At 36.8% G+C, this 13,189-nt stretch overlaps 1 protein-coding gene across 1 annotated transcript; it reads right to left on the bottom strand.

The window, feature by feature from the left end:
- On the bottom strand, positions 1-10,960 carry LOC148674804 (cysteine-rich venom protein TEL1-like). Its single transcript, XM_088625471.1, has 7 exons — positions 10,864-10,960; positions 7,347-7,447; positions 4,959-5,049; positions 3,195-3,337; positions 2,260-2,354; positions 765-847; positions 1-235 (listed from the first exon to the last, which is right to left on the bottom strand). Exons 1-7 carry the CDS (start codon positions 10,934-10,936, stop codon positions 108-110), a joined length of 714 nt encoding a protein of 237 aa, XP_088481597.1. The 5' UTR covers positions 10,937-10,960; the 3' UTR covers positions 1-107.
- Positions 10,961-13,189: the final 2,229 nt, after the last annotated feature.

The following is a 13,189-nucleotide window of genomic DNA, read 5'->3' as shown; positions in this document are numbered from 1 at the left end:
TTTTATTATTATTTTAATTTTAATGACAAGTGTACTCGATTGTACTGCTTTTGACGAATTAGCATGGCTCAAAAAAGCAGCTTGGCATTAACATTCCGGGACGGAGATCAGATTATTTTGTTTGTGCAGTTGCAAGAGGCAAGGCACCAGGACTGAACCTGGGCATTGTTGCATCCATACTCCTGTCTCAGTGAAGGGCAGTTGGTGTACTGGTTGATGTATGGGCAGGGGTTAGCTAGATAGAAAACCGGTGAGAAAACACGTTGGTGAAGTCAAGAGGCGAGAGTCAGGTAAAAGTAACAGACCCCAGCATTGATTTTAGAGTGCTAATGAAAAGAAACATCATTTGTTTTACTCTAAATGTCCTGTCTTTGTTATCTCAATTTATTCCTCCATATATCCAGTATTTCAAGCCTTTTTTTTTCTTTTTTTAAGCCCATGTTTTTAATTTATATTGAGCAGGAAGGGCTTTGTCATCTCATTGTGTTTTTCTGTTACCTGCTTCTTCTCAGTTTTGCAAACTGTAACACAATACATACAAAATGACCATCACATATTTTCCATGCTCATCCGATCCATACATTGAGAATGCAATCTACTGTGTGTGTCTGATTAAAAGTATTTGCATAATTATGTGATGTTGAAAAACCTGATTTCCATTTCTGTAAACTCAAGAGTAAAAGCATATGCTCAACCTTTAGATTTTTGGAGTGCAGACAGGAATTGCAATGAGAGACAGTTCTAATTGAACACTAGACACTTACTGCACAGTCTGTCATCACATGCGTTCGGGCAGTCACCACAGGAAGGCCCAGCCTTGTAAGGGTACTCATACTGATAGTTTCCACTGCAATACAAATCACAACAGAAAACAAACGGTGTATATACAATAGCATTTTATTTGAAAAAAAAAAAGCTTTCTGAATAAAAAAATATGTTCAAACTAAAATTTGGGACTGATCATCCTCTGAACAACACTGTCTCTTAAATGAACGCTATTCAGAGGAAGTTTCTGAGATATTCAAGCATTATTCCTGTGACAGTCAGAATTCATTATGAGCCATTATATTTTGGGTATTTTGTAACAGTGTTGTCTCTTATATCTGTGGTGAATTACTTAAAAATTGTGTGACTATATTACATCTTTTTTGTCAATTAAGCATTATTGTGTCATTTATAGCCATACTTTTTAATGACAGCAGTGATATGACACAAATTTGATCTGGACCAATGTCTAAATATCACTCATCCATAACTTTTTACACTCTCCATATCAGGTACATTACAGCAATATTTATTTGAGATCTATAATTCAGTATTCTGAAAGGAACATGCTGAGAGGACTAAATCCATTTTAATTCTCATCTCCTTTGTGCATTAGGTTTACTACATGCAAAATGTCTTTATTCTGTTCCTCATAAGTATTGTGTTCTGTCTGTTGATCGGCAGGGACAACACTGTTAGTGAGTGAGGCAGACAGCATGTTTAATTAAAAGGTACCTGTAATAATATATTGACATAAAAAAATGAAACGCTACTCCAAACACAAAGATTCTTACAAACACTTGAACAATCACTGGGGCCAAGATGGGGCTGTGATTCTAAAAATATTTTATTTTCATATTTATCTGTATATGTATAGCTCTTACATCACGGGTAAGCAAAGTAACCAAAGATTGAACTAGCTGCTAGTCACAAAGTAGTTTAAAAGTGAGTTCAGAGTTCAAATAAAAAAGAGGGGAAAAAAAGAATTGCAAAAAAATGTAATGAAATCAAAAGTTCAGCTAAACATATTTGACATCATAAGTCCATTTGTTTCTGGAGACGAACAAACTGTAACATCTATCCACCCATTTTCTTATTGAAAGAATTCTAACTTGTTTCCAATTTGCAGTTGCAGGGCGAGCCGGAGCCTATTACAGCAAGAAAGGGAAAACATTGAACAGGCCGCCAGTCCATCACAAGGCAGACACACAGAAACAAACATAGACATGCATACACTCACACTTAGGGCATATTTTACCAGAAACCAATTAAACTAGCAGCATGTTAATTGTGCAAGGAAACTGGTACATGGGAGTTTGTACAGTATGTTCTTCCCACGAACATGGGAAAATATCCAAAAGCCACGAAAATCTCATCTGTATCAAGATTTCGACCCAGGGCCCCAAGGCACAGCTGCACCACCATGCCACCAAACAAAAAGTAATAATCTCCTTAAAATAAAAATCAGTGGAAACTGAACAAGAAGTGACTTACGGAGGACAGTAGTGACAGATGTAGAAATATTTGTAGGAGGAATTGGGACAGAAGGCAACTGCACAGCCAATGTTATTTGACCTGTACCACACAACCTGAAACAAAAGTAAAACAAGAAAAAAGTTACAATTTATACTCTCACAGGTTTTTGCAACTGGTATTGAGGGACCTCGGCACTCAATGCTCAATTAAAGTGACATTTTTGTAGTCAGTCCCAATTACAGGAACAAATGTTTCTCAGCTTCCATAATGTGTATTGAACCACAGTGTTTACACAGCAGGTTAGAAAGATCAAACCAATGTCTGAACTACAGTGTGGGTGAGATGCTATTGATAGTACAGTACAGTATTTTAGCATCAGTCAATTTTGATCAGTTATTTTAATGCCTAAATTCTGTATCTGGGAAAAAAAATAAAATAAAATTTCTGACAACATTTATTAGGATTCAGTGCCAACCAGCTAGGCATTAACCTCAATTACAGAAGAGATATTAAAGTTATTAAAACATTGAATAAAGCAAAATCATCACATGGAAAGATACCACAGAATATATAGGAATATTTATTTTGAAATTGAAATTCAGTATAAAAATATTAGTTTCCATGCACATTATTATAATTAGTAAAATTATACCAGTATTTTCTCCAATAACACAGATCATATCTAAATAAAGCATAGTATTTATTATTTTCATACCAATTTACCTTTTATGATAAATCTCATTTAGAGTTACAGTATATATTGGTTGATTATGTTTTAAAAAAAACATTATATGAAAAGCAAACAAGATTTCTGTGTTCTGATGTTTTTATTCTCCTTGCATACAGTATATGCATATGCTGTAGAGTTTCTACGCTATATATGACGCATTTGATCCGTGATATACTATACAGTGATATTATGCTCATTTTAAAAATGTGGTTATTGAACTCACCTGAGTATAATGGTCAATAACACCACCGTTCACTGATCCCACTCCATATTTATAGTTGCTGACTTCATTGTACCACGACTGAATTACTTCGTTCCAGGTACTGGGGTCGGTAGACATGTACAGATTCTCCCCACATTCACTAGCTGTTCACATGTAACATAACATGTTCATAAAAAAAACTATAAAGTCGTTTTTAAATTCTAGATACACAGATCTGTGACATCCACACCTGATCCTGCAGAGCTGCATTTCATATCGACATTCATAATAATCATTTATGAGTAGACACCTTGAAACAGTCAATATATAATATATACAGTTTATGCAAAGGAACAAATAATAGGTTTATTACATGCTGAAAAAAAGAAGAAAGAGAACACAACATTTAGGCCGTGGAGCCTTCTTCAGGTGTCAGGTGTCAGGTGTCAGGTGTCAGGTGTCAGAAGGCTGACGCAGCTACCCACCAGAACATATACAGTATATACTGTATATTAGAGCCAGCAGCCATACAGTATCACCCTGCAACTCCCAACTGGTAACCCACTGAAGCTAAGCAGGTGTGAGCCTAGCCAGTACTTGGATGGGAGACCTCCTGGGGAAAAAACTAAGGTTGCTGCTGGAAGAAGTGTTAGTGGGGCCAGCAGGGGGCACTCAATCTGCAGTCTATGTGGGTCCTAATGTCCTGATATAGTGACGGGGACACTATAATTTAAAGAAAAAAGGTGCCGTCCTTTGGATGAGACATAAAACCAAGGTCCTGACTCTCTGTGGTCATCAAAAATCCCCAAATCCCCGGTGTCCTGGCCAAACTTCCCATTGACCCTGACCAATCATGGCCTCCCGATAATCCCTATCTAAAGTCACCATTACCTATACTGTATATACAATATATTAGCGCTATATAAGTGTAAGCAATTATATAAAGCAATTAACAAAACCAATTCAAATCAGGTCATTAACTGTCCAGGGTGAAATGAAAAACATAGATATAAACATAGCTACACCAGGACTAGCAGTAAATATCAGGGACACAGAGCATAAATACACACTTACTCACTGGAATTCCTCCATTGGAATTCCTCAACATTTTGCCTACAGTGTGGTAATTTGTATATGAATTAATATACTGTAACTGTTATTTCAAATAATGTGAAATAAGATCAATGTTTACTGTTTTTTTAAGAAATTCTGTTCTAATTACTACTAAATGCTATTTGAGGAATAATGTTTGTGAGCCAGGGATTATTGTTGATTTCTACTGAAATTTTCAGTCAGCATCTAAAATACTGTATAATGCAGCACCTGCCTTTTCTACCCATTACTTTATTTTTTTTCAGTGTGCCACATGGTGTTATTTAACTGAAATCTGGGAGGAGATCAAATTCCAATCAAACTAGCTGCCCGAAACTGTGAGCCTCATTTCGAGCACACTTAACACCTCCCTCCTCCTCAGCCTCACCCTTGCAGCAGCTCACAAGCTCATTCCTCATACAGTAAATGAGGGGAATGTGAGAACACTGATCTTTGACCAGTGCCATCAAACATTTCCTCAGCCAGGCCAGTTAACACCAAAGCATTAGGTACAACACCTCTTTATATTTGTTAGTTCTGCTGTTATTAGAATTTGACCATACACTGAACTTTAGGAAGGACAACTTTTAAAAAAAAGTAACTGCGTGTGAGGCAAAGGACATGAGAGAATAATAAAAAGTTCCCTGAAGAAACTGAAAACCAACTCTAAAATCAGGAAAATACTGATCTTACTTTTAATCCGTCTGCTGCTGTCAGGACTGTGGTTCATGGAGCAAGTCTGGGCCCATCTCTGGGCATTTGCAGCAGCCTCTGTGTTCCATCCCTTCAAGTAAGAAATGAAGTTATTACCTGAGTTCATTGAGTTTCTTAAAGATTATAATACTCTCTCCCTATTATCCTCTGTGGGTTATTTCTCATTCACCTTTACAAACAATGTTTAAAAAATCCATCTTCCTTTCAATTCTGCTTAACAATTTCCACACATTACTTTGGTTCTAGTATTCTAAAAGCCAGGGAAAGAAGTACCAGTCATGGCTGAGCCTAGACTGTAGAAAAGAAGGAGGTCTTTGGGGGGCTGAGGTCAGGAATGTCAGTGTCCACAGTCCTATCCGGAAGCATCCGTCTGAGAAGGAACCAGTCCTTAAAGTGGGGTTTGGGAAAGACCAGTCTTTATACAGGGCTTGTTTGAATTCTACAAAAGCTATAGATGTACAGTATCACTATATCTGTAGATGCTTCACAGGGATCTGTCTCTCTCTGAGAAATGGGGATAAATGGGACAGTAACAGCCAATGAGTTCCAGGGGTGCATATACCTTGGTCCTTGTTTTCAGGATGGCCAATCCTAAATAACCTGAAAAGTTAAATCTTTTGAGGAGGTTGACTGTCCTGGGCATAACACCTGGTGCCCAGGTGTGAAAACTGGAAACTTCACCGTGCTGAAGTTTCATTGACATTGAAGTCATTACTGAACTGATCTACAGAGCTCTGGATTAAGGACAAAGGAGTTCGACCAGGTTCTGTTACTTTCTTCAGTGACATCAAGCTCCAGCATGTTTTCCACCTCTTGGAAAAGTTCATTCCTTTTGGCATTCAGGACCCGGTAAAGTGGCAAGCCATGCCACGCCTTCAGGAAATATTTCAATCCGTTGTTCTTCTAGCATTCACCCAAATAAACTAGAAAATACAACAGTGTTGCTCTCTAAGAAGTAAGAGGCTGCTTCTGTAAAATTCCCTGAATGCAAAGGAAACTGTTCAAAAGAACACCTGAACATAGAGATAGGAAATGTCTGTACATTTTCTATTTAGGGCAGTATTGCCCAATATTTCTAAGGCTTCAAAAGGACCCACAGCACTTGTTTTTATTTTCTTGGAACACTCTACCTTTTTTCCATGTTTCTTTCAAAACACAGCAGAGCCCTCCACGATTCCACAAGTGTAACCACTTGAATAACCTGATAAATATTTTAAATATAGAATATAATGATGATGATGTTATCCGGTCAGTCGGATCCGACTCTCAGCGATTCTATAGGCCATCTCTCGCCACGCTTTCCGGTCTTGGACTTTCTCTTTCAGCTGTTCTATGCCTAACCCAGTATCCGTTTTGATGGCGTCGAGCCACCGTGTTCTTTGGCGGCCTCGTCTTCTTGTTCCACTGACCATTCCAAGCATCATTGCTTTCTCCAATGAATCTGATCGCATCACATGACCAAAATAAGTGAGCCAGAGTCTGGTGATCTTTCCCTCAAGCGAAATTTCTGGCTTGATGCGCTCCAGAACCTCTTTATTGGTGACCCTTGCTGTCTATGGTATCCGTAACAGTCTTCTGTTACGGATACCATAGCACCATAGCTCGAAAGCATCCATCCTCTTTCGGTCAGCTTTTTTCAGGGTCCAGCTTTCACATTCAGACATTGATATGGGGAACACAATAGCAAGGACCGTTTTGCATTTGGTTGTGAGGCTGATGTCTTTGCTCTTCCAGATTTGGTGCATGCTCAGCATAGAATATAATACATAGGAAATATACTGTAGAATATCATACAGAGGTGCCATTTCTTAATAATCTCAGCTTTATGTTTACAGGCCTCACGGCCGGATGAGGATCATTCTGACTTTCCCAACTGCTGGCCATTGGAACCTCTCTATTCATGCTGTGAGGCCTATAGTATGTTCAGCATGGTTAACATTGCCTGGACAACGTTTGTTAACAGCTTCTGTGGACAATGTCAAAATCACAAGAAACTTGCCCAGCTACAGGGAATGCTGTTGTGCAGTAACCTTGGCCAGCCCACTCCCAAACAGTGTATGTAATTGCTATAACCTAAAAACCATATAATAATCCTGTGGTCCAAATTAGCAGTTTTACTTACAGTAATTACTCACATTCATTCAAAAGGTCAATACTTAGATAAACAGAAAGTTTCTTTCTAAATCACCAAGCAATATACTGTAAGAATACAGAACATAGCACACTGCTTACAATTAGAAAAAGACAGAGGAAACAAATGTGTCAAGTTAAAATATAAAGATGTTTAAAAAAATCCTTGTACACGATGAACATTTTTATAAAAAGAAGACTTTTGATTGATAAACCAAAGGTTAAAAAACACTGTACCATCTTCAGCATGTTGCTAGCAGTTGGAGACACATTTCTCCTCAGGTCATTGTGCTTGTTAACAATCTCTTGCTGAACTATTCCATTGCTCGTTGAAATTTCTGTAAAAACAATACAGTTCTTGTTTGTTTTGGGCAGATAAAATGATCAAATTATATTAATTTACAGGGGAATTACTTTTCAAAGAATACTAGGAACTTACGTGACTTTGATTCCAATGTAGAGATAAGCAGAGGGAGAGAGAAAAGAAAAATATGAACAGTAATTAAAAAATGTTTTTCATCTGTACACAACATTATTATGTACAGTATTATATCTCTTTACACCATTATAATGGACAGTGCAGAATAAAGGGATCAAATACAACATTTCACTCAAAAAGAATATGAAGTCTAACAACTACTCCACATTGATGCTATAACAGAGTACTCTCAATGAAATAGCCCCTCCCCATACTGTATGTTTGAGAAACTTCAAACAGATAAGACCTCATACAAAAGCAATACATTGTAAATTCTATTTTACTATCAGCCTTGCTCAGATTAATAGTTTGTCAATAATTTTCATTTTTATTCCACACTCTCAAAAGAACAAAGACTGATTACTATGAAAGTCATTGCTATTTACTCTCTACCAATTCTATCATCCATTCTGTCCACTTACCTTTTGTTAATACTGTTAATGTACAGTATAAGCTACTGTACATAAAAAAATATATATAGACAAAACACAAATTTTGTTCTTTCAGGTCCAGTTCAACCCTAATTAAAGGAGTAGAGATGTAGTTTGAATTAAGTTGATGAGAACAATATCCTGATTGTAAAGCTGACGCTGTTGGAAACCCCTGCATTTTGAGGAGAGATGAGCGAAAGAGCTGTTAAACTAGAATCTTGATATTATATAATTATAAGGTAATTATACCTTATTATGCCTTAAGATAAGATATACCTTATTAAGACAGACTATAGTTGTAATTTAAAAATTGGTTGAATTATTGCCTTAACCAACAAATATGTAGATAAGGAAACAACAAGTTTACCATACTGTAAGTCTTAAGGGTGTTGAGACCCCCAAAATAAAGGTAAAATAGTCATCTTCAGTTACTAAGATACAGATAGATATGAGTAAGGATATGGTTAGCATACTGAAGAAAAAAGGTAGGGAATGGTCGAGTAGAGTAGAGTAGAGTGAGCACAGTGCTCTAGAAAATAATGTTTTGAGTGATGATGGTGACGGAGTTACTGCAATATAACTTCTGAGTGGAGAAGGCTTTGGACTACATCACTTCCGGAACTAAGGTTCTGGATTTGGTTCTACATAAACCCCCAAAAAATTATGATTGAGACAGACCACAAAATGAAGGCGAGGAATCTGAAGGTGGAATTTGAGATTCACAAACCTAAGCTGCTCTAGACCATGTCATCAAGTATCAGAGGCACTGGGCAGGTGGGATGGGGTATTGGGGATCACAGTGAATGAGCTGAAACTGCAAATGTTGGGACTGCTGCAGGAATGGTCGGAAAGGTAGACAATGGAAGGGAAAGAGACAAAGATATTGCCGGGCTCAAAGATAGAGGACAGACAATAGCTGAAAGGAAAGAATGTACAAGGCACAGAATGCAAAAGATGTGAGGAAGAGTGACACAAGTAAAGAAAGGATGGGCCAAGAGGCTGGGGAGGAGGTCGGATGGGCTGGAGCTCCATGGAAATATAATGTTTCATGTTTCCAGAGATAGAAGCACCTCATGATCTCATGATGACTCTAGTGAGCAGAGCATATTATTAGTAAGACTAGTTTGGATAGCTTAGAGCAAAAAACTCTTGGAAAAAAGACCTAGGACTGAAAACGCTTTGACTGAGCTTGGACTATGGTGGATAAGACAGAGGATGTAGTGATGAGTCTGAATAATGGAAGGGCAGGGGGCTGGGAGGTAACAACAGGTGCTGTGCAGAGTGTATGAAGAGTGTAGCTGAGAAATAGTGTGACAGTGGATTGGAGTTGGTGTTCAGTGAAGAGCTGAATTCCAGTTTAAACATTTAGGTTCCAGAAAGGAGATGGAATTCCATGAACGAGAGTAGTGGAAATCAGTGAGGCAGCTAGGGTTTCGTTTCTATCAATTAGATGAAGGAAGGGAGCCAAAGAAAGTTGTACTGTAAGGTCTGTCTCTTACAAAACTAAGTGCTGAAAGGTATGATTGAAAATAATAATAATAATAATAATAATAATAATAATAATAATAATAATAATAATTGCTTACAGTTATATATTGCTTTTCTGGATACTCCACTCAAAGCTCTTTACAAGTAATGGGGACTCCCCTCCACCACCACCCATGTGCAGCATCCACCAGGATGATGCGACGGCAGCCATAGTGCACCGTTCTGGTGCTCACCACACATCGGCTATCAGTGGGGAGGAGAGTAGAGTACTGAAGCCAATTCAAAATTAAATGTGCTAGTTACTAAATTGGATTTATATTTATACTGTATGTAGATTGGCAAAAGTGGCTGAGATTAGGGCTTGACCTCCTCCTGAACTATTGCAAAAAATATCTCAGACAGTTGTACATGTCACTGTAAGGAAATAAAATATCACAAGTATCCTTATTTCTGTATTCAATATACATCTTTGTATACATTTTTATATTATACAGTTTTTTTTAATAATCTAGCTGAACCTACAGTATCTGTGCACATCAAATTGACCACAATTATATTTATTAAAGCAATTACAGTATATTTACAAAATGGGGTTTGTAAGTGATTACATTGATTGTACTGATTTGATTTCTTAAGCACGGGTTACAAATTATTTTTTTATCGGCAAGTAGTCTTGATATGCTACATGAAAACCTATTTACTCAAAATAGTTTGTTTATTCAAAGGCTTTAGCTCTTTAAACACAGAGAAAAAAAACAAGAAAAACACCTCCAGTTACCCTTCATTCATGCATATTAAGTAGAGAAGAAAAAACTTGCACCACATCCTACAGTGATACAAATGATGTAGAAAAAATACTGTAGGTGATGATTCTAAAATCATAAATTAAATCATGAATTAAGAGCAGTCATCCATTCCTAATCACAGGTGTGTGCCTTTCCTAACTCAACCGATTTTGATTCTGTTAATCTAGTTTGCAGTGAAGGTTTTTTTGTCTAAAAATTGTTGTAAAGGCATCAACCCCTTTTTTCTGTCAACAGTTAATGTGGTAATATTTGTGTGAGATCAATCTTGTGATTAATCACGAAACAAATTAAGTTTTAATTTAAAATTTAATTTAATTTTAATTATTATTTTGTATTTTAATGTTAAATTAATATTTTATGTTAATATATAAAAATCATTGAAAATGTAAATATAGATTTCTTAGAAGTATTTAAATGAATACCCTATACTTAAAGACCTAGTATACTACATTGTTCATAGTATTTAATACAAAACACTGATGTACTGGATAGTATTAAAAATTAAAAACAAAATTGCTATACAAGTGTTGTTTCTTCATTGGGAGTTTTACTTACCAGATCATCCTGTGTGAAAACATTCTGCAGTAGTGCTATAAAGCACAGTGCACAGCTGAGTGTGGGCATTGCTGCAAAAAGAAAAACAAATAATTCACAGCTCTTAAGTACAGTAGTCACAATATTCAAAAAGACAGTTAGGTAATACAATTGCCATAGTGTTTTGAATTTCTGAAAGTCACAAAAAATTAAGAATAAGAAAAATATTCCGCTTTTATCTGATTAAGATAAAACTATTGTTGCATACTTCATAATAATTTTTTTAATGGACTCCACCTACCTCGGACTTCTTTAAAAATATTCTGAAATCTGCGGCTTATATAGCTTTTTACCAGGTTAAAACGGATAACATATTGGCACATATTGTACAGGTCTTGCATTGAAGAAATACAAATACTGTATATAGATAAGAGTGGTAGATTGCATATGTTGTATTGTATCACTGTTTTAACACTGGTTTGTATGTTTGCTTGACGTGTTAGAAGCACGTCTAAGCATGGGGTTTGTAATTATGAGTTCAAGTGACTTTTTAAAAGTATTTAAGTATTGTTCCAGGAATGTCTTTCAATCGAATAGCAACCAGAGTTCTAGTGCCAGAAAAAATATTTTTGTACTGTACAAAAGTACTGTACTTACGTGATATTCTGGCCCCTTTTGTCACACTGCAAATCTGACCACACATGAACAAGGTTTCAAGCTGTGCATCAAACTTACTAGCTGTGCTACTTAAGATGTTAAGGTGGATATCAGACATGTACACCAATTTTCACCAGCCAGCAGCCATGTCACTCTGCAACTCACAACTGACAGACCACTGAAACTCAGCTGGTATGAGTCTGGTCAGTACCTGGATGGGAGACCTGCTGTTGCATCATTCAGGTAGATGCTGCACATTGGTGGTGGTGGAGTGCTTTAAAGCACTTTGAGTGGAGTGTCCAGAAAATAATAATAATTTTCCCAGAAGCCAATCAACCTATCAGTACTTCTTTGGACTGTTGGAGGAAACTGGAGCACCAAGAGGAAAACGACGCAAACGTGGGGAGATCATACAAACTCCACACAGATACAGTAGCACCCCAGATTGGAAATTAAACCCAGGTCCCCAGTGCTGTGAGGTGGCAATGCTAACTACTGCACCACTATGCTGCCCTTCATTTATACTGTATATAAACTAAATGTGTATATACATCTAGATGTGCATACATTTACGTACAGTTCATATGGTTTTTAGATGTTTTATATAGAGACGGATCAGGTTTTCCATACAACAGAAAAAAGCAAGGACTAATTCACAAGTGTAACTTTCATCAATGAATGGTTATCAGTCACTCATGGGTCAGATACAATACGCAATCGCAGGAAAAGAGCATGTAGTGGAAAGAATTGTTATGATTCTACTTATCAAACATTTTAAACAGAGATATGTCAAATCCAGATAACTTTTTCGGTATTAACGCAATCATATCATGTTTGCCCAACAAGACACTGTCAATTAGTAACTAGTCAGATACATTGTACAGTATCCCAGACTTTTTTACACGAGCAAGGTCAGAATACATTTCTGACTTGCCTAAAAGCAAAAATTAAAAAACATTTGTCATTCATGTTAATGTCAGGAAAATGTCATGATGGAAAATTTCACAATAAACCTCTTTCATTCAGACCTTTCTAGAATCTTTCTCCTGATTGTTTTATGGAACCACCTCAAAGAAAAGTAATGGGGTGTACTTGTTCCACACATAGGCCTGTGTGCTCAGCATAAATTACAAAATTACCACACATCAGTGATTAGCTGAAATCGGTCCAAAAAGTAGATTAAAATCGTGGGAGGAAGAGAAAACAATGTTTCAGCTGTCGAGCCTGCTCACACCTGAAGAAACCTCCAAAGCTGAGACATTTTGTCTTCTTTCTTTCTACTTTTCCTTGTGGAACTTTCACTTGTAAACTCCCAGAGCTCCGGCAGAACACATTGATGTACTTTTTTCTTCTGTTTGATTTGCATTTGTGATATTGTTGTTTTGTGTACACTTTCAGAGTCTATATTTTTATTTTCCTCAACCATAGTTTGGTAAGAAACAGCTGTGTGGCTATGAAAAAGTTCATTCCTAGGAATTTAATGTGTTTTCTTACATAAAGTATACAGCTAATATACATACATTATGATACATTACAAAAGCCGTGTCCATAGATACCAGCTTTTCATAGCTGCCTGGAAAAGTATCATACAATGTCATGCAAGAGCTTTTTTTAATGTCACTTTGAGTTGGCAAATTTTATTTTATGACCACTTTTAAGGTACTGACAGGTCAGTAAGACACAAGT

The sequence above is a fragment of the Lepisosteus platostomus genome, chromosome 3 (assembly GCF_059453375.1).
Source record: "Lepisosteus platostomus isolate fLepPlt1 chromosome 3, fLepPlt1.hap1, whole genome shotgun sequence".
NCBI lineage: Eukaryota > Metazoa > Chordata > Actinopteri > Semionotiformes > Lepisosteidae > Lepisosteus > Lepisosteus platostomus.
This window is presented reverse-complemented; position numbering and strand designations above follow the sequence as displayed.

Bases quoted from the DNA above. Each gene is read 5' to 3' on its own strand.
- LOC148674804 (XM_088625471.1), bottom strand. From the start codon at position 10,936: ATGCCCACACTCAGCTGTGCACTGTGCTTTATAGCACTACTGCAGAAT. The intron at 3,338-4,958 runs GTAAGATCAGTA...ACATGTGAACAG, and splicing joins CAGCAGCAGACGGATTAAAA to CTAGTGAATGTGGGGAGAAT. The intron at 848-2,259 runs GTAAGTCACTTC...TTTGTATTGCAG, and splicing joins ATCTGTCACTACTGTCCTCC to TGGAAACTATCAGTATGAGT.